We start from the raw sequence: 26,607 nt of genomic DNA, 5'->3' as shown, positions 1-26,607 counted from the left end.
CTGCACACATTAAAAAAAAGTATTATTACATCGGCCCCGATAAGAGGTATAGCATATTTTTCTTTATTTTTCCTGATTTTGAATAACAATCACAAAATACCTCATAGCTACGGGAGAGAGATCATTCGGTTTTTATGTCTGCCATTTTATTACAGGCACAACACCAGTTTTATAATAACCCCTTCCTTGAGTCCATTGTTTGGAACATTTGTGCTGTACATTGTTCTGATTTGCTTAGCCTCATAACTAGCTAAAAAAAAAAAAATCATCATATTCAGAGTGGTAGATGATGGCAAAAGAAAAGACTAACTAGCTTATCCAATCTGCCAAGTTACTCCTCTCCACACTACAAGGATATAATTGTAAGGTATCTCCTTATCCAGGACAGATTTAATAGGTTTTCTCATTTATAGTATCATCTGGTGCAGATAAGCATATGGATTCCTGTCTTAGTTAATATTCTGCTTCTCATCTGTCCACAAAACTTAGTAAAGATCTAAATAGCTACCACGACTAGCATGGCCATTGCCTAAAAATCTGGTCTCCTAGGTCCCCAGCAGAGCCTGCTAGACAGACCTGACTACATAAGCACTTGCATTTCTGCTAAGATTTCTAGTTTTTCCTGTACTTGCAGCCTGTTAGGCAAATCCAGCTGCTAGTTGAATTTGATCATCCCATCCTAGTCTGGCTGTTGTCCAAACTTCCAGTCTCCTGGATTCCTTATGTAGCCTGTCAGACAGACCTGATTTCATGATTGCCCAAAATTCAACTAAGACTTCAAGTTATTACAATGACCATACAAAATCTACTTAATCCAACACCCTGGCCCCCGCCCCCATGTTTTCCCCACCTAATGATTATTAATGATTGAATATTAGCTTCAGCTTGGAAGTGGATTCCATATGATTGGTCCTCGGACATTACTGTTCAGTATCTTATGATAATGATAAATAGGAGCAAAAACTAGTATTTCTTTAAGATTGACGTACATATCTGAACAAAAAAGGAGGATCTTAATTATTTTGTTTCACCTAGCACTTGAATTATCCTCCTTTTTTTTTTCTGGCACTGCTGTTTTTAATATTTTGTTTAATTGTTGTGGATTTTTCCCTCACTTTTTACCACTACTGTTCTGTTTGTCTGTCAAATTTGCCTTTCTCCTAAATTGTAAGTTCTTACAGGGGTTTATTTTAGGACATGCAGGTTTTTATACTTGCTTTTTGCTTAATTTGTTACAACATTGTTAAATTGTGTCTTGTGTATTATCTATCTGGTGTGTAGTACAATACTTATTTATGGTATTGCACATGATCCGTCCTTATTACCTATCAGCCAGGTTGCTGTTTATAAAGAGGGTTTGTTTCAGTGCACTTTTTTCATATTTGTGGTTGTTGGGTTTATTTGACCATGTAGTATTCTCCTGCTCCTTTGGAGCTCCAGCTTGTCAATGGGAACCAGGGCTGGTATCCCGGCACCATAAGCCTTTATCTGCAGCTATTGTGCACATATTTTCCCTCTCTGTTTTATGTCCCATCCCGTCCCTCCCCCTGTACCCTTCCCCATCATCTTTAGCCTGGTCATTGCAGTGAGTCTGGGCTATATACCAGAGCTCCTTTCAGAGCCCTGCAATCAAGGGCCTTAAATCCAGCCACCAGGTGTTTCCCTTAAGCAATAACCATGATCCCGCACCCCCCCCCCCTCCCCTGGTCCCCTCCCAGCTGTGAGCGCCTCCTTTGCAGCTTTCCCAACCTGAGCTGACCTGGGGAGTGGAAAACTCGACTTGAGATTTGAACAGCGGACATCCGAGTGGCAGTGCTCAGCATTTGCCACCTGAGTCACAAAGCCAGCCCATAGTTTTATTGAATTCACAAGAATGTTTTTTTATATATATAATTTTAACAAACATCATCATCATTTCTTCTTGTAAAATGATGTCGTCATATTTTATGACATAGTTTATCTCTACAACTGCATTCTATTATCAGCAACCAACATACTCCAAACCTTTCGCAATTTCTGCTACCGAATTTTCTCGTACAAACTGAAAACCCTAGAACAAACATTTGGCCTCACAAGTTGCATTCAAAAGACTTGTAAGAGGAATCTGTTATGCAACCTTTTCTTTCCACATTCTGGAAGCAGTCCTAAACAAAATGTATCTCCTCTTATTTTTCTTCCACTCAACTGCTTTCTAATCCCATCATTGTACTTCTTCCAGATACATTTCTGGAGTTTTTCTTCACTCCCCTGTAAGTATCCATCCTTTCGTTTAATCCAATGCTCTTATTTTAACTAGTATTCTATACAAATGGACCATTTCCCGTAGCCAATTCCCTGAATCAATTCCACGCTGTTCTCCAGAACAAACATATAAACAACTGTTGGACGTTTTATATCGGGAGTGTTCCATTCCTCTCAAATCCCAGCATTTTGGAATATCTCATTAGCTAACTTACTACTTTCAACTGATCTCTTAATGTTTCAGATATTTTATTATAGACCTCTGAGAATCATATAGATTAAATTTCCAGACTCCCTAATACCATCCACCTTATATTATCTTTTGGGCATACATTTTAGAACCTCTGTAATACAGAACATATTCTTGTACAGGATCCCTACCACATCATGCATTTTTTTCACCATCTTTTCCAAATTACCAAACCATGGTCGTTAATAAAGTTCACTGCATCAAATTTAAAGTCATGAAATGTATTGACCAGTAGTTGTACTTAACATCACTATATCACGTTTGCTGCATTTCCCAGAAATTCTCTGCAAGCCTTTGAGGTTTACAAAGGAACTCACAGTCCATTAAATTCACACACATAGTGGTTAAAGCAGCGGGCTGCGAACCAGGGAAACCAGGGTTCAAATCCCACTCCTGTACCTTGTGGCCTTGGGCAAGTCACTTAACCCTCCATTGCCTTAGATACAAACTTAGATTGTGAGTCCTCTGGGGATAGGGAAATAACTAAGTACTGAATGTAATCTGCTTTGAAGTGCCGAAAAGTGGAATATAAGTTAAAAAAAAAAAATATATATATAAACATAAATAAACACACAGTAATACCCAATCTCTTCAGAAATGCACTAATAGTCATGAGCTTTAAAATCAATCATCGTGTGAATTGAATCTAGGCAGTTCTTCCAAGGGATTTCCATGTTGCATAGAGCTATATCTCTTTGGAGTTCTCCATTTGCATTCTTTTCCTGGGCATGTAAAACACTGATCCTTCATAAGTGGCTGACCCCTATTGTTGCTTTTGGGACAGTGCATATGTTCTTACTTTTTAATAACTCCTATAGACCATCTTTGTTACATCATATCTTCTCCTGTCTTCATCCCTGTATTTTCTATTAAAACATATGAGAGGTCATTTTCATAAGGATTTATGCATTATGATGGTAACTTTCATTCTGGTGTGTGGACACGCATGTGTGTTTGCTGGCGCACGCACATGATCACGCCCATTTTATAACATACGTGCGTATATGCACACACACATTATAAAATCGGCAGGAAGCACATGCATGTGCCCAGTTCGCCTAGTTAAACGATGAGACTTCCTTACCCCACCAGCTAATTAGCCTTTCTTTTACCCTACCTGCCCCAACCCTTGAAACCCTGCTGAGTAGCCTAGTTTTTTTTATTTTTCTACTTACACCTCCTCCATAGCAGAAATAAAATTACGCGGCAGGGGACCCTGGTGCGCGCAAATTTTTATTTACGGATTTGAACCGCCCATGTCCCACCCATTTTTGTGTCTTTTGCATTTGTGCATGTACCCGGGAGATATGCGCATATGTGGCCGATTTTTTTTTTTTTTTTTAATTCTTTATTTATCGTCTTTTAACAAATATACAAATGAAATTTGTATCAGAAAAACAGAGATACAGAAGATAACAAAATAGTCTCTAGGATCTCATTCCTCACAAGACTTTTAACATGCAGTAATAACATACCATTTAAATCACTCTTGTTACATAGGGAACATGGAGAGAAAGGAAATATCAAGAAGGAGTTTACAAGGAAATCAAATACAATATGCATGCCCTTGTCACATCTAATTCTCTATCATCCCTATATTCTCATCGGGTAATCTCCTGCCAGACAAAAAGGCCTTCAATTGATCTGGTATAAAAAAGATATACGTATTCCTGGCCAGTTTTATGATGCATTTGCTAGGGTCTCAGGTCTCATCTGAAGAAATTCTTTTCTACGCTGTTGCGTAGACTTTGCTAAGTCTGGATAAACTCGAATAAGACCCCCACAAAACAATTCAGTAATATTTTTGAAATAATTCCTCATAATCTTAGAAATAGCATTTTCATCAAAAAAAGAAGCAAAAAGAACTGCACGATCTATTATTTCTACATTAGAATTTTCAAGGTAATCGGTCAGATTTTGCAAATCTGGCCCTTGTTGGGGAAATACTGAAGGAGTGCTAGTTCTCTTTGGTAAAAAGAACAATTTCTTAACTGGTGGTATCTCTTGCTGAGGAATCTTTAAAGCTTCCATTACATATTTCTTAAATGAGAAAAGTGGGATTTCTCCCATTAAGATCGGGAAATTCAAAAATCTCAAGTTCAAATGTCTCATATGATTTTCTATGGACTCCAACCTCCTCAATGTTGAAATTCTTTCTGCTACAATTAAAGCGTTTGAAGTTTGGAGGCTTTTTATTTCTTCATTTATTTGTCTTATGGAATTATCTTGTTCTATAAATTTCTGACGCGTGTCTTTCTCGAGTGTCCCCACTTTGGCAGAAATTTCATCTAATTGTAAGGACTGATTGTCTAGCTTGGTAGACATCCTCGTCATGAGGTCCCAGATGTTATCCAGGGTTATTGTCGCCGGTTTGGTAAATTGCTGGGTGAGAGATTTTCTTACCCCGTGTCTAATGCTTTCCTCCAGCTCTCCCGATGTTCTGGGGACTGCCGTCGCCATTTCCTCTCCTCTCCCTGGCGTCTCAGCTGCACGGGGTTGCAGGATTACTCCTGACTCTCCAGCCGTCTGGGCGCCTTCTGATCCACTCAGGTGGGTACATCGAACCTCCTCGGTTCGTATCACAGCTCCTTCAGCGACCGTTGGGGGCAAGGCTCGTACCGGCATTCTGGGATCCGGAGGGCTCAATGATGTTTCCCCGGGAGAGTATAGCTCTCCTTCCGCCGACTCTCCAATGGGGCTATCCGCCCTCAGTTCTGATGTGATCACGGCGAACTCCGAAATTAAACGTTGTCCGGCAGCAGTGTCCTGGTCGGGTGGATAAACCCGGACTCTGCCCTTCCTTTTGTGAGGCATCTATAAGGTATTTACGCCTTAGGCTTTAAATTTCAGAAATCTGCGGTCCGGAGCTAACGCCAGTGCTCCCGCTCAGGGCGCCATCTTGTTTTCTCTCCATCCCATGTGGCCGATTTTTAAAATCCACGTGGCGCGCGCTGGCTGGAGACACATGCGTATCTCCTGGCTTTGGCGCACGTAGGCCTTCTAAAATCTAACCGTATAAACTTGGTTTTATGTGTGCAAATACACTTTATGCATGCAAGTATGCTTTTGAAAATTACTATGAAATATGCTATTGAATTTTCAATAGGTGTAGGGCCTGATTTTTAAAAGCATTTGAGTAAGTGAGCATTTGAAAATTGCTACACTATATGCCATTGAATTGTCTATAGGATTTACCCGTGTAAGTGCACATTATGGGCCGGATTTTAAAAGGGTTACGCGCATAAGGTACGCGCATAACCCTTTTAAAACCCCCCTGCGCGCGCCGAGCCTATTTTGCATAGGCTCGGCGGCGCGCGCAAGCCCCAGGACGCGCAAAAAGGGGTGGTCGGGGGCGTGGTCAGGGGGCACGGTTTAGGATCGGGGGCATGTTCGGGGGCGTGTGGGCGGTCCGGGGGCATGGCCGAGTGCCCCGACACAGTGGCCTGTGTCGGGGCCTGCCGCGCCGGTGCACTTAAGTTACTACTGCCTGGAGGCAGTAGTAACTTAAATACCCCGGATTTTATAAGATACGCGTGGCTATGCGCGTATCTTATAAAATCCAGCGTACTTTTGTTCGTGCCTGATGGGCGAACAAAAGTACGCGCGCATGCTCTCTTTTAAAATGTACCCCAGCGTGGGTAAATGGCTTTTGAAAATCACTACAATAGTAGTTACATTTACACATGTAAATTCTTTTGAGAATTACCCCGTTTATGCACCTAAATGCAGGTTAAGCATTTAAATGGGCTTTTGAAAATTGCTACAATAGAGTTTTACAATTACACATGTAACTCCTTTGAAAATTACCTCCATAGGTAACTCACTGATTCACGTTTAAAGTAGAATGCAGTATTGGTACATATCTGCAAGATTTCCATTTAGATCTGAATAACTACAAAGCATTTTCTGCATGTCCAATGTGTCACAGGAAATCCGTGGAAGAATTTTCTATTTGCATAGAGGCAATATGAGATTCCATTTTGTCATAGTAAATTCTTTTTTTTTAATTTTATTTTTATTGAATTTTAACATAATTACAAAGCATTATAATATTTGCACAGAAACAACAGAAAATAGAATATTAGAATAATATTTAAAAGAAACTAAATGTTTACAATTTGACCGCAATTCTTTAAAAAAGGGGGCGGATCCACAAAAGGAGCGCAAAACAGGAAACAATATGAGGAGTAGCCTTAACATGCTTATATTACCCTATACATTCTTAAGTTGTAAGACTCTCATTAGGGGAAGAGGATGGGAGCATCCTTTTACGAGAATCAAGAAACACCTTGAGTTGTTCAGGAAGAAAAAATAATTAGCAATCATTATTGTATTTCACTATACATTTGCATGGATACCTTAATTGAAAGGTTGCTCCAAGGGATTGTCTCCTGGCATAAAGTCAGGAAACCTTTTCTCCTCTCTTGTGTGGATTTAGCCAGGTCAGGAAAAATTTGGACAAACTGGCCCATAAAGTTTACCCTCATATATTGGAAATAATTACGCATGACCAATCTGAGATCTTGTTTGTTAATAAAAGATACTAGTAGTGTTGCTCTTTCAATAATCTCTGTAGCAGAAGATTCCAGGAATTCAATCAGGTTTTCCAAATCAAAAGGGTGCTGTGCCTCATTCTCTCTTATGTGTGAAAAAGGAAGAAAATATATTTTATTAAGTAGCGGTACGTTTTCTGAAGGAATACGCAAAATCTCAGTCAAGAATTTCCTAAGATTCGTGGCTATTCACCAACTATTGCGTGGCTATTCACCAACTAATCTTGGAAAGTTCAAAAACCTTAAGTTCAGACATCTCAAATGGTTTTCTATGAATTCAACTTTCCTGCTAAATTCATTCGATCTTGGACTAATGTTGCTTGTAGATTTTGAGCTAATTTCGCTTGGTCCTCCAATTTTTGAATGCTGTTGGTGTGATCAGTCAATTGGGAGTTATGCTCCATGGACAGAGTGTCCATTTTAGAAGAAAGCTGCTTTATCTGAAGAGAGCATTCTTGAAATGCTGGGCCCAGCTTAGCCATCAATTCCCACAGAGAGTCTAGGGTTACCATGGCCAGCTTGGGGAGAGATGTTAAAAAAAAAAACAACAAAAAACAAAAAAAACCCGCTCAGGTAACACTGCCGAAACTGTTGATGTTTGTTCTTTTATAGTAGAAATCAAGGTGGACTCACCTCCACTTTAAAGAAGCTACTTGAGCGGTAGCAATATTATCGAGGCAGTTCACTTTCCTCGCCGTTGATATCGTTGCTTCAGCTGCCCCCTCCACGACTCCTCCCTCCACCACAGCCATTGAACGATTCATTCCCGTGGAAGAAAAGGGGTGGAATGTGCTGGTGGTAACCTTAACTCTGGGAGCTTAATGATATTTCCCCAGACAATTCGGAGGCTCCTCTCCCGATACCGTCAACGGGGACCGCATCTCCCAAGGAGTAGTTAACAGCGAGCTCCTTGATGGTACGCTGATCTGGGGGGAGAGAGGGTGCCTAGGGATACACCCGTACTCTACCCTTCCTTTTCGGAGGCATATCAAGAAGAAACGCTACCAGAAAAACAAGCGCGGTTAGCAGGCAGCTCAGGAGATGCTAGTTGCATGCTGCCATCTTGACTCCACTCCCCCCCCAGTAAATTCTTAACACACAATCAGACTTCACGATCCCCAGTTGGAAATCTGACTGCAGACCCAAAACTCCGACTATACAAGTTTCACATGAATTGACGTGCAGTAATTCTTTCACAGTCTTTCAGGTACTTACAGATTTTCATTCTGCAGTTATTCCAGTCATAATCAAAAATCTTACTTAAATCTGAACCGATAAACAGACTCTTGTTTGTAATCTAAATAAAAGCCCAAAGGAAAAATCAGCAGGAACTTCCTAGCCTGGAGCAAAGGGACAAATTTTGAAAGGCTCATGTGCTTTCTACGTGGGTAAAAATACTTAACTTGCCTATTGGTCTGATATCCTAAGCTTCTTCCCATAAACACAGAAAGAGAAAAAAGCCTTCATAAATGGGTCCCTAAGTCGGCCATATCCGGCTAAGTGGATCATTAGACACTCGGAAATTCACCCGTGCTTTCATTGTGTGCATGTTTTTGGTTGTATAGAAGAGAGGCGTACCATGGGAAGTGCAAAAGCATGTTTGGAAACTACAGGCATACATTTAATTTTCAAACGCGTATCAAATTGTATTGCTATTTAAAAGTGATTTATAACTCCATGACCTGAGTGTGTATTACACTTGCTTCGGGTGTGTGCGCCGACCGGCTTGTATGTCTTTTGGGTGTGCTGGGGGTGGAGGTGATAGGGTGTGAGTGTTGGCATGGGTGGGAGTGCATGGGGGATGGGGGGAATATTTTCTCCTCTTACCTCCCTTCTTCTCTTCCTTCTCTTTTCTTATCTCCCCACCGCCATGACCCCCTTTTCTCTCTTCTCTCACTCTACAACCTCAGCTGATGGCTCCTGGGAACCCCACCAGCCTTGCTATTTTCTCCACTGCAGTGCTTCTTCCTTTTTGACTGCAGGACCTAGGACCCCCAGCAACCATGTTGCTTCCTCTCTTTGCAGCTGCTTTTCCTCTTTGGCTGATGGACTCTGTAAACCTACCAGTCACACTGCTTTCTTCCTGTCCCACTACTCTTCTTTGGCTGGCAGGGCCTGGTATGCCCCCTTCTGGTCATGCTGGTTCGTCGCTGGCAGCTCTGGTGTTTGTTTTTCATTTTATTCAGCTGCCTGCTGGTTCCACCTGTGACATCAAGTGACCCAGACAAACAATCAGATAAACTTCAAACGTTTTTCTTGATTTTTCAAAACACACTAGAAAGGTATGTACTTCAGGACTGCCACAAGCATCTTCATTTTATAGCGCATAAGAGTATGCATGTGCTTTTAATCGTATTAACAACCTGCTCTTCAAACCCAGTGTATGTGGCATGCCTTATGTTTGAATTTTGGCCGTTTTATGAGCTGAGAAGGATATGCATATTTTTGCTGTTAGGCCCCATTTTGAAAATTTGAATCTAAAACTCCCTGTCTTACCCTGGTATTCTCACCAAGTCATTTTGTTTTCCAAGAGAGCATCAATAAAACTTTGTCAGTCTTCAGAATCCTTAAATGTTTTGGAATTATAAGTTACAGTGCTTTTTATCATCACTGACTGCAACTCTGAAATTTGCTTTCATGTTTCCTTTTGTTTTTTAATCTTGCAGTGCCAGAAACATATTCCTTTTCTGTGCTGTGACTTTTAGTTGCACGAGCATCAAAATGTTCTTTTCTTCTCACAGCACAGCTTCCTGTATCTTAAGGATTTCAAATAGAGGGCATCTCGAGTTCCACCTCACTATTAGTCTAGGGTAGAGTTTGTTGCTGATGTTAGGGGAAACCTTTCTATGTACTATCTTAGTCCCAAAGCCCTTCATAGAGTGATTTTCCAGAATCTCTGACAAACATATTTCCATGTATTTTACAGATCATCACTTTGCCTTCCCTTTCGAATCTCCAAAATTTTGAAAATGTTTCTTTAACTCTTGTTTGCATCTTTGAAATCCCTTTTCAGTTTAGCAATAATTTAACTTTGTCCTGTATCTTTCAACAAGGAGATCCTTTTCCTATAATTCATCCATATGACGCCGGGAAACGCGACCAGGATGTGCATCCAGCCAGGCAGCTCGAAAGCTTCTCCCCATCCCTGAAATAAGAATGCGTGACAATATTAAAATTGGAAATAAACAGGCCGCAGCTTTTATTTAACATAACAACATGTACCCGGATCAATACCTTGATAGCTTGGAAGTAACCGGGTCCACGCCCCCATATCCACCTGCCACGAACCAGCAAGGTGGCGCAACCAAGACTTGACACCCCCTCCCCCCCGCCGCATTTCCAAGAAAGAGGCCCAACGTACCGGGTGTGGTACCCACCCTTTCAGGCGACATGGCTTTTTTGTCAGCCCCGCTGCTGACCCGTCTTCATGAGGCAACTCCAGCCTGTTCAATAGCTCCCCATTGGCCCGGGTACTCGCCGAATCTACACACAAAAGACCCCCGGCTGTGATATTACATAAAGATGCATTGCTGCTTAACATAATCATCTAGCTAGCATAATGATAAAAAGATCGCAACAAGAATATGTTCTAACTGTCAGTAACTGCTAAGTACTGTAATGGACCGCTTCCTATGTCTAACCTAATTTGTGAAAAGCAAGTTAACATGTTGACGTAATAGAGTGTCATGTGCCATCCCCAACCCCTTGTACTAAAATGCGGGGTGGATGGGCGGGAACGCGGTCACTGGCGAAAAGGGCCGTCTCTGAGCCGTGCTGTGCCCTTTAAACCTACACCATCACGTAATCAGGAGCAGCCGGGAGGCCGGCCACTCCCGATGACGAGCCAGTGGAAGCCTGTCCAAAAGAGGCCCGCCCCGGGCTGGTGCCCCCCCCCCCCCCCCGTCTCGAGACCGAGGCCATCGGAAGTGACCGGGAAACTGGCCAGCCGCAGTGACTGCCCCGCCGAGACAGCTGTGCGACCAGATATACAGCCCGGCCCCAGGTCACTCGTGGGCTTCGGGCATTTCGGCACGGGCCCACACATTTCTTGAAATAAGGAGAATTGTGATGCAAGGAGTGTCCCCCTCCATTTTAATGTTTTTAGTTGCATCATGATGCTCTGTCATTAGAACCGTTGGGCATTACAGCTTCTTCATGATCAGAGCATGGGATGTTTCCATTCATTTCCTTGCCATTTTTCTGTGGTGATGAAGGGTCCTATTGTAAACTTTTGACTCCCTGGGATGGCACACAGGCTACTTTTATGGCCATGCCACTTAGCTCTTGGAAAAGTATATGAAGAAACAACAGTTTTACTAACTTCATTTCCAGTTTGTTCCTGAGACATTTGTATAGTTCTTGAGTAGTATATGATGATGATGATGATATGATTTTGTATATATTTTGTCGTGAGCACCTTGGTGGAAAGATAGTTAATAAATAAATAAATAAAATCTTGTCATGTCTATCCGGTGGCAAGTTCTTCAGCACCCACAACCACTCCACCCCATTTCAGTACACTTTGAATGTTAAAAGAATTAATGTGTAAGAAACAGGACTCCCATTTATTATTGCCAAACTTTGCTTTAATGACATTTGTCCTAAAGAGTGACCACTGAGATGTAATGCCTTGCATGATAGTCGAATAGAATGTGGATAACCATGCAATGCTGTCTATGCACCAATGTTCATTTGAAAACTTGTAGGTCAGCTGCTGATATTGCTCTGTACCCTTGTTTTTCTGCAGGGAGGATGGACTGCCCTGATGTGGGCATCATACAAGGGCTCAACAGATGTCACTGAGCTGCTGCTTGCAAAAGGAGCAAATCCAAACATCACAGGCTTGGTAAGGGGCACAGGCTCTTTGAAATCCTTTGGTAATATAAAATCTGTAAGCTAATATCTCGTAGAGTGGAAGTATGAAAAGAAATATAATTATAGCTATATGTCAAAATTCTAAGAAAAGTCCCTGGAAGCCATGCTTTTTGGCGTTTATGGTAACTTTTTTTCATAGTCCCTGCAGGTTTCCTATATTTGTATTTTTTCTGTCCAGTTTTCTCTTAATTTTCCCAATCTCAGGCAGTTCAGGTATTCTTGCTGGCCCCGATGACTGACTGTCCCTTGCCTCAATGCTGCTCTGTGGTCGAGATGGGCCACCACAGTAGCAACAAGTCGCATCCCGCCTTAGCCGGGCTCGAGGGCGTTGCCTCCACAATACTCCTGAACCCTGCCAGCCCCTCACACACAGTATGCTGATCTGTTTCATTGTTGCTTTTTTTTTTTTACATTTTCAGGCAGTTTCTGCAATTCTTTAAAATTTATATTATTTTAAAAACATACTGTTTTGAAATCCTCTTTTAAATTGTTTTGTCATAAAAATCACCTGTAATTGTACAGGAATTTTATCTCTTTTCATGATTTTCTTCCAGACTAGCCATACAAATCTAAGTAAAATGTAGTAAAGTAACGAGTTACAGCTGTTATTTTAATATGTAATTGGGGCTGTTATGAGAGGGCTTCAGAAATGGGTTGAGGTGTTCCCTCCAATTCATGTTTCACTGCTGTTTCTCTCTCAGTGGCTGTCAGAAATTAAATGAAATAGATGGAAACCAAAAGAATTTCATGATGCTTGGCATTTGACCGAATGTTCTTATTGAATAAGATTAATTTACAGGATGTTGATTTGAAAAACATACTCTAGCTGCCATAAAATCAGCTTGTGCAGGAGCCCTGCCCTGTTTGTTCTTTATACAGAGTTAGTGATTGTAAATACACTACATTATTTGGTTTATTTTCACTTCCACACCAAGGTCTCCAGGCTCAATTCCTTTCCATCTGGCGCTTGTTAAAGAGCAATCATAAAAGACCTTGAACCATGCCCCAGTTTCCTCCTATGTCTTAACTAGCAATATTGATCAGTTACTGTAATGAGGTCTTGTGGCTGAGGGCATTGACATCTACAGTTTCAACTATTTGCTCTTTGGCCAATCAGCAATGTGTATTATAAAAGCAGTTCTTGATATTGCCTTTGTTGTGGATGCCGCTCTAGATGTTTCTCAAAAGCATCAGTCTGTGTTCCACTTAACAACTCAGAGTTTGTGTGTTCATTGGCCATTCAGCGGTCACCAGTATTTGTCTCCTCAGGTACAGAGGTTTGCGTTCAGCCGATGGATGCTTTAAGTCCATTTGGAATGTATCTCAACCGTACACGTCAACTTTGTAAAATTCAAAATATAGACATTTGTTTTCTAATCAGCCTCCTATCTCTGGAAAATCACCTGCTGATTTACCCTCCTAACTCTGGAAAAAGAATTTATATTTCATTAAAAAGATAAAGATCATATGTAAAGAAATGGTATTTACTTTCAGGGCTGACTATATTTGAATTTTTAGATTTAATTAGTTCCTTTACCAAATCTGAGCTCAAGGTAAGTTACAGGAATCCCCTGGCCAAGCTTCCTGTTGTATGCTGCGCTAGCTCTAGACTTGTGAAATATGAGGACTTAGGTCCTGAATGAGGAGTCTCCTGCTCAAGTTAGGATAGATGTATGCTGCAGCTCATTTCACTTTTGAATCCTCAACTGAAATTCACTTTATAGTTGATGTTTTTCCCAGGGATGTGCATTCGTCTAGGACGAATTAGGCAGTTTCAACGAAATTGCCTAATTCGTCCTGGTTCGGGGAGCCTGAATCCCGAACGAGTTTTTCCTGAAATTTCGGGAAAAATTTGTTGTCGGGGTTAGTGCGCACTAATGGGGTTAGTGCGCATTAAACCGAAATTCGGGTCCTCCCGAATTTAAAAGGCCCGAACCACGGGAAATATGAAATTTCTCACGGCGGGCCGAAAACGAAGCCTGAACCGAAAGGTTTGGGCTTCGCACATCTCTAGTTTTTTCATGCCATTCGAGATAGTAATATAGCAGTTCATTTTTCACCCATATAAAGAGTTATCTTCTGGTTCATAAACAAAGATAAAGATAACTAGTGAAGAAAATGCTGCTTTGTGCCTCTAACTATCTCTTTTTACTTTCTGACCCAAGCAATACAGTGTTTACCCAATCATTTGGGCAGCTGGGCGAGGTCACTCAGATATAGTCCATCTCCTACTGCAGCATGGAGCTAAAGTCAACTGTTCTGACAAGGTAGGTGTAAACATTTTAACTGCTGAAAAGTAGCATTACATTATTTATAATAAATTCAGGACATAATGCATGTTATGAATATTGTTTGCTATATAATCCCCACCACGCTTACCAACGCTTAGTATAAAGGATATTGTTAGATGTAATAAGGATATTACATAACAAATCAAAGTGTTTTGTTTTTTATTTTTCTGTAACTAAAATACAGAAATCTAGAATTTATAACGGGTTAAACATTTCTTTCCTGAGATTTTTACTTCCCACTGCCTCATCATTAGTACACTATCCGTGCAGAGCTATCCATTAAAGTGCAGTGAGGATACTCCAGGGCATCCCCTTACACTAGTAATCCAGGTCACTAGGGGAATATGTATGAATTCCACAAAACTCCAAATATTTCACGTGAACTTGCTTATGTTTTCTTACCAAGTTAAAGAGCCCCCTGAACTGGAATGGAAAGTTTGTGAAACTCTGCTCATGGGCCAAGATGCCCCACAGTAATATAAACAATGCAATGTACAAGCAGTAACTGACTTTGAGCAGTGTTTGCATATTACACAAAAGTAGTCTGTTTTGTTAAAGTGATAGGTTCTCTTTGTTTATTGAATATCCTATTTTGAATTATAAAGCATCAGGCACTATTCAACCAGTAAAATTGGCCTGACACATCCTTATGACATGCCACTACACTCAAGGGAATGGCACTTGGACATTTCTCCCATGAACATAGTATAACATTTAAAATATAACTTCTAAAGCATCTACAGATAGAAACATAGAAATGATGACAGAAAAGAACTAAAATGATCCATCAGTGGCCTACTAAGCGGGAGGGTAGTATGCCCCAGGTGACAGCTAGGAGAAGGGTATTATTGGGAGGCCCCTACTTCACCTGCACCTACCGAACTCCATATGCCAGTGGCCAAAGAAAAGAAACACTGCTGGCAGAGACCAGGATCATCCTTGGCGGGGGGGGGGGGGGGGGGGATGTGGACACTGTTCCTTCTAAACTGCGAGCAACCACTGCCGCGCACAACTTTTATCTCCCCCACCCCACAAAGATCAGCAGGACCGTGGTGGAGCTCATCACACCATGGCCTGAAGAAAACAAGAGACCCCAAACCTCCAGGTGGTCCTTCTCCTTCTTGTCTGTATGGCTCCGGAAGAAAAGCATTGCCGGAGCCATGGGGGCAGGAAGGAAAAGGAGCAGCGTCTTTAGCAGGGCTGTCGTGGATCCCATCTCACTGCATCTTGAGAAGATCAGAGAGAAGCCCAGAGGCTGAGGGCCTCTCCTCACACATCTCTGTGTGTGAGGAGAGACAGCATGTGTGTGAGAGCTGTGTGTTTATGTGAGAGAGCATGTGAGAGTCAGAGCCTGTGTGTCTGTGAGAGAGAGAGACAGCATGTAAAAGTGAAAGCGGTGTGTGTGTTTGACAGCATGTGAAAGAGAGAGCCATTGTGTATGTATTAGAGAGACAGCATGTGAAAAAGAGAGCTGTGTGTGTGTGAGACAGCATGTGAGAGAGCATGTGAAAAAGAGAGCCTGAATTTGTGTGCAGTGTCAGTGGAAGGGAGTCCAGCTGCCCTAGACGGTGACAACATGACGTGATCTCTCTCTCTCTATCTCTGCCTGATGCACACCGCAAACGACCCAAGCTCCTCAAGTACATTAAACTAAAAAAACCAAGATGCCCCCTGCTCTGTTACTCATCCACGCCATGTCTCGTTCCTCTTGTGTTCCCTTCAAATCTGCTGCCCTTACTAGCTACTCTATCGCCCTGCCCACTTCTGGCATCCTAGGCCCCTGTCTACTCTGCCTAATTTGTATTTTGTTCTTTTGGGCTTTCCATTTTATTTTTGTCTGCATGTTTCTATTTCTAATTTGTAGTCCCTTATTCTGTATTAGGTAAGGGTCTGTCTGTGTTCTGAATATATAATTGAGGTGCAGTATTTCTGCTGGCATGTAGTTTTTCTGTAGGGCTTTGTAGCAGTATGGCTTGTTCTGTGAATGCCAGTAGGTGGTATATTAGTGTTCTAGGGCATGGTATAATATTTGCATTGCTGCCATGTCATAGATAAGGCTACTGCTGTTTGAGTCCTGAGATAGTGCTAGTATGGTATGGTAATGCCAAGGATCTAGGTGTTTGCTGCACATTGGTGGGAAGCGTCTGCTGGCACAGAAGAAGGGGCGGTGCCACTTATTTGTATCTTCCTGTGCAGTGCAGAGAAATAATAGCAGATGGGAAGAGATGACTCTCACCATTGACAAGGTGCCTGGGATGGTTAGAGAGAAGAAATATTTCTTGGGGTCTTGGTGCTGGGGAGGAGGGGAGAGTGCTTGTTGATAGAATCTTGGTTGGAAGGCAAAAGGCTTGTGGGGATATTTTTTGGGGGGAGGGATATCATAGACTGTGGAGAGGAGGTCATAGGGGAGAGGCTGCAAGAGGTGTCTTGGGAGAAATGGAAAAGGTATCATGAAGTCTTTTGGGGAGTGCAGAGTAGAATCTCAGTCTTGAGAAAGGGAACCCCTCTTGTTCTTCAATCATGGTTGGGGGCCCCTTTCTGGCTGAGTCACCCTTGGCCTCCCAACATCTAAGGTCATCCCTGGTGTAGCCTATCCCACTAGCAGCCGAAGAGTGGAACAGGCCCGCAGGGCTTTTGTCAACAGTCAAAGAAGAGAGGGAGAGACCCAACATGAGTCAGAGTGTGTGTGTGAATAATAGAGTATGTAAGAGAGAGGGCACGTGTGAGACAGCGAAACCATGTATGAAATAGAGCATGAGAGTTGTGTGTGAGAGAGTATGTGTAAAAGAGCGAGAATGTATATGTATGAGAAAGCGAGAGCATGTATGAGAGAGCGTGCATGTGTGTGAGAGAGACAGACAGATTGACTGTGTGTGTAAGAGAGAGAGAACATGGAAGAGTGTGATTTTGTTTGTTTGTTTTATGAAGAATGGCGATTCTATTTTTCCATTATTGCACTACATACAGAGTCTGGCTTGCAGTGATCTCCAGTTTAATTTTTGTCTGCATATTTTTATTTATACTTTGTAGTCTCTTTATTGTGTATCTGGTGAGGTCTGTGTGTGCTCTACATACGTGATAGAGTTGAGGTATTCTGCTAGCAGATAGTTTTTCTATAGCAGCCTGGCTTGTTATGTTTTCCAAATAGGAGATGCATTGGTGTTTTAGGGTCTGGTATAATATTTGCAGTGTTGCCTTTTCAATAGTAGCATTTAATGCTGGAAGTTGATGTTTTGGTTTGGGAGGTTTTCTCTATATAGGGCTTTGCTACTCCCCCCATGAGCATCCCACCTCTGTCTCCCTGGGTTGTGTGTGTGTGAGAGAGAATGGGAGCCTGCCTGCTTTGTGTGTGTGAAGAAAATTTGTGTTGCCCCACTAATCCAAGACAAGCTCATTGTGACTGGAAATTAAAAGATTTCAAGTATGGAGAGTAGGGATTTTTTCCGTCCTTATTAGTTTTAATTATTGGGTGTCTGAAGAGTCTGCCATTTTGGAATATTTTATTGCTGTTTATAAAAATGTTTTAATTTTGTATGAGCTCTTAATTATTGGATGTTATTATATTCATCAGCTCATTGGAAATGTTCTTATTAGTATGGTTTTACTAGTTTTGAGTGATGGGAACAAGAGGAGACTGAGAGGGAGTGAAACTGGGGGTTGCTATATGGGGGGGGGGGGGGGGCAGGGGATGGGGTGCCAAAAGGAGTATCCACCCTGGATGCCATATACTTTAAATATGCCACTGTGGTCCAGCCTGTCTACTCAGCAAGCTTCTTATGGTGGTATCTGCCCTACTGTGCAGGTTACCCCATGCTTCTCTTAAGGGTAGCAAATGCTGCTCCATGCAGTTATTCCCAAGTCTTACGATAACCCATAAAAATGTACTGCAAAAAACATTTTTACTGGGTGATGAGTCTTTTTAAAAATTCAGACAGTGCTGCTTGACGTGCTTTGCTTATGTTCTTGGCTGTAGAAGCAGTCCTGTATTTTTTTCCCTTATGTCCTCGCAACAGTTACCCAGACCGTAAAAGTCAGGGTCCTAGTTGGTTGCTGTCTGAATCCAATTCACCTTTTCCCCCTTGCCAGTGAAGCAGAGAGCAATGTTGGAGTTGCAGCAACAGTATAAAGGCTTATTGGTTAAGAGTAGTAATCGCCGCACCAACAAGTTTCTCAATTTCCATCTTGTAGCCTTTAGGGATCCACAGGGTTTATCTCATGCCTCTTTGAATTCTTTCACTATTTTCGTCTTCACCATCTTCTCTGGAAGGGCATTTCAGGTATCCACCACTCTCTCCATGAAGAAATATTTTCTCATGTTGGTTCTGAGATGTCCTTCTGGAGTTTCATTTCGTGACCCCTATTTCTACTTATTTCTTTCCGATGGAAAAGGTTTGACGTTTCTACATTGCACCTCCTCTCTTCCAGAGTATACATATTCAGATCTTTCAGCCTCTCCTTATAGGTCTTCTGATACTGACCCCACACCATTTTGGTCGCCCTTCTCTGGACCACCTCCATCCTGTCTCTATCCCTTTTAAGATAAGGGATGCAGACCTGAACATAGTACTCAAGGTGAGGCCTCACCAAGGACCTGTCAAGGGCAGTCTCTCTTTCTTACTGGTTATTCCTCTCTCTGTACAGTCCAGCATTCTTCTGGCTTTAACTTTGCCATCTTCAGATCTCCAGACACTATCACCTCAAGATCCCTCTCTTGGTCTGTGCACATCAGTCTTTCATCCCCACATCACATAGAGCTCTTTTGGATTACTGTATCCCAGATGCATGACTCTGCACTTCTTGACATTGAATCCCAGCTGTCAAATCTTCGACCACTCTTTAAGCTTTCATAAATCACTTTTCATTCTCTTTGCTCCTTCAGGCGTGACCACTCTGTTGCAGATCATAGTATAATTTGCAAATAGACAAACTTTTTCTTCTATCCCTTTTGCAGTGTCGCTGACAAAGATATTGAACAGGTCCCAATAATGATCCCTGTGGCACTCCACTTAACACGGCTCTTTCTTCAGAGTAGGTTCCATTTACTATTACATGCTGTTTCCTATCAGCTGACCAGTTTGTAATTCATGCCACCACCTTGGCACTCACTCCCAAGCTTCTCATTTTATTCACAAACCTCCTATGTGGGACCGTATTAAAAGCTTTGCTGAAATCCAAGTAGATCACATCGAGCACTCTTCCTTGCTCCAATTCTCTAGTCACCCAGTGAAAAAAATCAATCAGATTTTTCTGACAGGACCTTCCCCTGGTGAATCCATGCTGCCTTGGGTCCTGCAACATACCGGATTTAGATAGTTCAGTATCCATTCTTTCAGCAGCTTCTCCATTAATTTTCCTACCACTGAGGTGAGACTAAGCCTGTAATTTCCAGCCTTCTCTCTGCTATCACTTTATTGAAGTGGGACCACAACCGCTCTTTTCCAATCTTGCGGCACCACTCCCATTTCCAGGGGTCTATTAAACAGGTCATTCAGTGGACCAGCTAAGACATCTCTTGAGTTCCTGTAATATTCTGGAATGTATATAACATTGTCCACTTTCAGTTTTCCTAGCTCTTCTGTAAAAGGAGTTGTGTCTACCCATTCCCTTCTACTGCCTTGAAACCAGCGATCGTCCTTCTCCAGGGTCGTCTTTAGTGAACACCGAACTGTAGTATTTTAAAAAAATATTTCTGCCATTTCTTTGTCTCTATATATTGCTCCTTTTAGGATATGTAGTTGCTTTATAATTTTAAGTTAAAGCATTCTGAAGTGCTGACGACATCAGTGGCCATGCTCAGGATGTACACCTGCTGGGGTCTGAAGGAAGCTGGGGTCTTTGGCCTCTGGTGAAAAGGAATGTCATTGCCATGACATGGGTGCTATGAGATTGGGGTCTGTTAAGGAAAAAAAAAAAAAGGAAAAATCTAAGATTAAAAAGAATATTAATAAAACTAGAAAACACAAAATCATTGTTTAAAAACTTCTTAGAGCAGTTTCTTCGATAACTTGGCATCCGTGGTTAAAGGACATGAACTATGTTTTGCTAAAAATGGATGTGCGAAAATAATAGTTTTGACAAAGATTACTGTTTTATTTCTTCTAAACTGCTTACAATTGCATGTGAGCAAAATACACCTGAGGAACATAAAATTCTTGACTCATCAGGTTCTTAAGATGAGGACAACTATAATTGGAAGATGTAGGCTAAGGAACTGCAAAGATTACTATGTAATTAGTATAAAAACATGGTAATTTTACTTTAATTTGGGATGGTAAAGTAAGCGCTTATGAAACTTGAGACAATAATGCAAGCTATCAAGGAAGCCTTCAGTGTGTTGTTGTTTTTTTTGGGGTGTGTCTATGATAATCTTTGGAACCAAATAGTAAAGTTACATGTTTCTGGCCTGTGTTTTTTTCTGTGCACTGTTCTCATATATGGTTAAGTATTATTTTTGCCTGCCAGTTTCCTCTTGTTCTTTTAGCACTTTATGGCTTTATTGCAACTGGTCTCTGCTGGGGTTAAGGAGGCATGAGCTATCCTTCATAGCTATCTGGGGGCTCTTCCTCAGATTTAACCCTTTCCCTCCTCCCATCTAGTCTAGCCATTACAGTGACAGTTCATAGCAAGGTGCCACAGACTGCAGCTCCCTCTGCAACCCATCATGTATGAAACTTGAGTTTGACCACAAGGTGTGGCCACTGTATGATATCTTGTTAATGATGTGGAAATAGGAGTAAAGAGTGTTGTGATTAAATTTGTAGATGATACAGTTACTTAACTTATTTTAAACAGAAGCATACTGTGAGGACTTACAGGGGAATTTTGTAAGACTGGGGAACTGGTCATCTAAATGGTAGATGAAATTTAATGTGAACAAGTGCAAAGTGATTCACATGGGAAAAAGACATCCTAAAAATATGTATACAATACTGAGTTTCACATTAGGAGTTAACCCACAGGAGAAAGATCTTGGCGTCATTGTGGAGCAACAGTGATGAAAAGAGAAAATAGAATGTTAGAGATTATTTCCCATCGATAGCAGGGCTGAATCAGCCATGCTGTCATGGGCTGTCTGTTCAGGCCCGGGAGGCAGAGCTTCTCAAAGCTGTTACACAGAGCTTAACTCTGCGGCTGTGCGTGAGTTCCCGCGCTGGAAAAACAGATTCTCCTCAGTCTGTTTTTCCGCGCGCGGGAACACATGAGGAGCTTTGGATTTCTCCTCAGTGATCAACAAGAAATTTAGTTTTCCCGGTGATAGCAGGCTGAATTAGCCATGCTGTCTGGGAGCGTCATCGCGCGACCGGCAGGCGGAGCTTCTCCTAGAGTTCAAAGTTTGAACTCTGTGCTTCTGCGCGGTGAAGTTCCCGCACGATTGTATCATTTACCTCAGTCTCTTTTTTTTCCACGAGCAAGACTACACGCGGGCGGTTTTTCTCCTTCACCTCGTCTCTTAATTTTTTGGATTTTCTCAATTCTTTTTTCAAGAATTCTCACTTAGTGATGGCTCCGAAGCCATCAGGATTCAAGTATTGCCAATGTGGCAAAATTATGTCCATCACCGATGGACATAATTATTGCTACATTTGCCTGGGCCCAGAGCATGACACGGCCTCTTGCAGAGACTGTGGTTGGATGTCGCCTCGGGCCCGAAGACAGCGTGCAGAGAAGATCGCGTGCCTACATTCCCCTCTCTCCTCGCTGGGCCCGGCGAAGAAAACAAAAACGAAGCCACGACGTCCCACGTCATGGGAAGGGGATTCGGCCAGGTTGGTGTTGCCACCAGGGCCAGGAAGGGAGCTCGATGCCTCGACTCCCTTAACAATTAAGATAGCTGTGTCTTTAGGGGCACAGGGCTCTGTGCCCCCTTGCCCCCACTCCCTGACCCCAAAGCAATCGGAGCACAGGAAGAGCAGAAGGCCCCATTTGAAGCAGGGCGCGAAAGATCATGACGCATCGCACGGCGCAATGGCGCACGATGCCACTCTCTGCGCAACGACGCACGACTCATCGCACGGCGCAACGACGCACGACTCATCGCACGGCGCAACGACGCACGACTCATCGCACGGCGCAACGACGCACGGCGCAACGACGCACGACTCATCGCATGGGGCATCTCAAGGCGCAACAGCGCTCGGCGCATCTCACGGAGCACTGGTGCCTAGAGTACTTCGGGATGAAGACAAGAGGCAACATGCTTCGGATGCTCCTTCAGGGAGAGCGGCTTTGCTATCGGGGTCATCCCATCACAATATCCGAAAAGACAGCATATGCACCATCACCGTCACAATACGGCTAAACGTGCAAAGCATAATGACCTACCTATAGCTTCGCCTCTCTCATCTTCCCAAGGGGTATCTCATCAGGAGCACCATGGGAAGAAAAGGGCCAAGACAAAACATCTCCAAATGCCCTCTTCACCGGGTACCAATTCGGATGTGGATATACTTTCTTCAGAGGGGGAGAGCTCTCAATCTAATTGGTCCTCTTCCTTGAGATCTCAATCAAGTCACAGGGCACAACCAAGTTGCCCTTCTCAAGAATTCCCTAGGGAGGTACCACCTCCTCCTTCAGAACCATTTCACACGCCTTCACATCATACTTTAGCGTCAAAGGCGATGTCTCAAATTTCTCTTGCTTTGTCATCATTTTTTCAGGATCTTGACGAGATACACCCAAGGGACCCGGGTGCTCAATCTCCAATTTCTACTCCACAGATCCCAACAGTCTCGGAAAGAGAGCATTTTCCAGATAAACCTACTGGAACTCAGAGCAATAAGGAATGCCTCACACACCTGCAGGGCAAACGAGTCATGGTATACACAGACAATCAGGTAGCCATGTTTTATATAAACAAGCAAGGAGGGTCAGGTTCCTTGAGCCTATGCAAAGAAGTGATCACAATTCTGGAATGGGCGGCGCAATATTCCATTCATCTCCAGGCGACATACCTGCCAGGAATAGTCAACACCCGGAGGAGGTGGAGAGAGAAGCCAATATTCGAACTGCATTTTACCTACTGGGATCAGTGAAGGGTGAGGAGGGAGCTCCCGGCCCTAAACGAGCAACCAGGGAGCTTATTTCCTACATTTGACGTCATTGGGACTGCGACTTCTGCACGCATAAAAACTGAACCCCTGGCGGCGCTCCGTCGAGGAGGTGGAGAGAGAAGCCAATATTCGAACTGCATTTTACCTACTGGGATCAGTGAAGGGTGAGGAGGGAGCTCCCGGCCCTAAACGAGCAACCAGGGAGCTTATTTCCTACATTTGACGTCATTGGGACTGCGACTTCTGCACGCATAAAAACTGAACCCCTGGCGGCGCTCCGTCGAGGAGGTGGAGAGAGAAGCCAATATTCGAACTGCATTTTACCTACTGGGATCAGTGAAGGGTGAGGAGGGAGCTCCCGGCCCTAAACGAGCAACCAGGGAGCTTATTTCCTACATTTGACGTCATTGGGACTGCGACTTCTGCACGCATAAAAACTGAACCCCTGGCGGCGCTCCGTCGAGGAGGTGGAGAGAGAAGCCAATATTCGAACTGCATTTTACCTACTGGGATCAGTGAAGGGTGAGGAGGGAGCTCCCGGCCCTAAACGAGCAATCAGGGAGCTTATTTCCTACATTTGACGTCATTGGGACTGCGACTTCTGCACGCATAAAAACTGAACCCCTGGCGGCGCTCTGTCGAGGAGGTGGAGAGAGAAGCCAATATTCGAACTGCATTTTACCTACTGGGATCAGTGAAGGGTGAGGAGGGAGCTCCCGGCCCTAAACGAGCAACCAGGGAGCTTATTTCCTACATTTGACGTCATTGGGACTGCGACTTCTGCACGCATAAAAACTGAACCCCTGGCGGCGCTCCGTCGAGGAGGTGGAGAGAGAAGCCAATATTCGAACTGCATTTTACCTACTGGGATCAGTGAAGGGTGAGGAGGGAGCTCCCGGCCCTAAACGAGCAACCAGGGAGCTTATTTCCTACATTTGACGTCATTGGGACTGCGACTTCTGCACGCATAAAAACTGAACCCCTGGCGGCGCTCCGTCGAGGAGGTGGAGAGAGAAGCCAATATTCGAACTGCATTTTACCTACTGGGATCAGTGAAGGGTGAGGAGGGAGCTCCCGGCCCTAAACGAGCAATCAGGGAGCTTATTTCCTACATTTGACGTCATTGGGACTGCGACTTCTGCACGCATAAAAACTGAACCCCTGGCGGCGCTCCGTCGAGGAGGTGGAGAGAGAAGCCAATATTCGAACTGCATTTTACCTACTGGGATCAGTGAAGGGTGAGGAGGGAGCTCCCGGCCCTAAACGAGCAACCAGGGAGCTTATTTCCTACATTTGACGTCATTGGGACTGCGACTTCTGCACGCATAAAAACTGAACCCCTGGCGGCGCTCTGTCGAGGAGGTGGAGAGAGAAGCCAATATTCGAACTGCATTTTACCTACTGGGATCAGTGAAGGGTGAGGAGGGAGCTCCCGGCCCTAAACGAGCAACCAGGGAGCTTATTTCCTACATTTGACGTCATTGGGACTGCGACTTCTGCACGCATAAAAACTGAACCCCTGGCGGCGCTCCGTCGACGCCGGCGCTCCGCCCAAGCCGCGCGCGCCTAAGGGGCGCGCGGCTTTGTCCTGAACTGTGAGTAGAAAAGTTTACCTATTTTTGCTCTCTTGTCTACTAACCTCCACCCAGGAAAGATATAAGTGTATATCTAAGAGACTTGGTGAAATAAGTAATCTGTGGGTTAACTATTTACTTAAAATATGCCTCACACAAAACGTAAGGCGAAGGTTAGGGAGATTACATCCTCTTCTCCCATACCAGACCCGTTACAATCACAGACACGGATTTCAACTTTTTTCACCCCTACAACAGGAGTTAACCTGGGAGAATTAGCTGCTGAAGGATTAGGAGCAGAGCGAGCTCCAACCTTCCTAGCTGAAACAACTCTAAGCCCAGGTGCCCCGTCAACTCCGCCACCTCCCCAGTTTATATTGCAAGATGTTGTGCAAATTCAAACAAATTCTAACGATGAAGGAGAAAGGAGACCGGTTGCAACGGGGGGAATAGAAGCTGGATTATCAAGGGATTCAATAATACCCGAAAAACCAGTTGAAATTACTCTAGACTCTGTGTGGCAAGCAATGAAGGCAATGGAGCAAGCGATTCTCGATTTAACAAAAGTTACAAAAGAGTCTAATGCTCGTTTTCAGAATATTGAGACAGCTATAATCAAAGCTGAGGAGAAATTTGGAAATATGGAGAAGAGATTGACCAACTGTGAAAGTTGGCAACAAAGACTTACCAGGATGGAAATAGTATATGATAAAAAAATAGAGGTTTTAGAAAATACTTCAAAATATTTAAACCTCAGGTTTATAAATTTTCCCAGACACCATTTGATTTCACCTCAAGATATGTTATGGGAATATATACAGCATATACTGAAAATGTCAATACAGTCTTTGCCTCCCATATCAAAATTATATTATACTCCCTCAAAATTAAATAAAGATGAAGTATTAAGATCAGTAGGAGAAGAATCTTTAAATTTAACAGCAGTCATTGAAGCTACCTTAGATACGGTAATTTCTACAAGGGCCACACTTAATGTTACTTTTATTAATGCCATGGATAGAGATACAATCTTTAGATTTTTTTATGAGAAATCGGTTAACACTATTCCATGGTGAAAAAGTGTGGCTATATCCAGATTTATCTAGGCAAACACAAGAAAAAAGAAAAAAATTCCTAGTGTTAAGACCAGAAGTGGCAAAGTTAGGAGGTAAAATGACATTAAAATATCCCTGTAAATGTGAGATCATGTGGCAAAATAAGAAATATATGTTTTTTGAAGTATCACAATTACAGTGTTTTCTAGTTTCTAACCCTCAAGAAGGTGTAACTGAGATTGTCGAGGCTGTTGAAAAGTGACTGTTGTATGTCTCTTAATTTCAATTGTTTTCAGAAGGGACTGTATTGTCTTTCCTTCTGTTTTCCTTTTATATCGCTCCATTTTTGTTAAATCTTTTCCTGGATATACTTCTAACATTTTTTTTTTTGAGACGGATAGACGATTTACAGTGTAAATTATTTGTATTACTGTATTGTATTACATCCCGTCTGGTTATAACTTGTAATAAATGAAAATGCAATAAATAAAAAATTTAAAAAAAAAAAGGAATAGTCAACACCCGTGCAAACCAGTTAAGCAGAATCTTTCATCCACACGAATGGTCCTTGCACCAACAAGTAGAGGAGAGAATTTTCGCATACTGGGGGACTTCGGCCATAGACCTCTTCTCCACAGAGCACAACAGGAAGGTGGCCAAGTTCTGTTCAATGATGAACAGCCCACATCGGATAGTGCAAGATGCCTTCCTGATTCCT

General features: G+C 42.8%; 1 protein-coding gene across 8 annotated transcripts in view; it reads left to right on the top strand.

The window, feature by feature from the left end:
- KIDINS220 (kinase D interacting substrate 220) overlaps window positions 1–26,607 on the top strand; it is a 376,999-nt gene that overhangs the window by 69,504 nt on the left and 280,888 nt on the right. For all 8 annotated transcript variants that reach the window (XM_029595825.1, XM_029595823.1, XM_029595820.1 and 5 more), the window contains 2 exons: window positions 11,792–11,890; window positions 14,085–14,186. In XM_029595825.1, coding sequence (XP_029451685.1) covers window positions 11,792–11,890; window positions 14,085–14,186 — 201 coding nt within the window. The remainder of the gene's footprint in view (window positions 1–11,791; window positions 11,891–14,084; window positions 14,187–26,607) is intronic.

The sequence above is a fragment of the Rhinatrema bivittatum genome, chromosome 3, assembly GCF_901001135.1.
Source record: "Rhinatrema bivittatum chromosome 3, aRhiBiv1.1, whole genome shotgun sequence".
Lineage (NCBI taxonomy): Eukaryota > Metazoa > Chordata > Amphibia > Gymnophiona > Rhinatrematidae > Rhinatrema > Rhinatrema bivittatum.
This window is presented reverse-complemented; position numbering and strand designations above follow the sequence as displayed.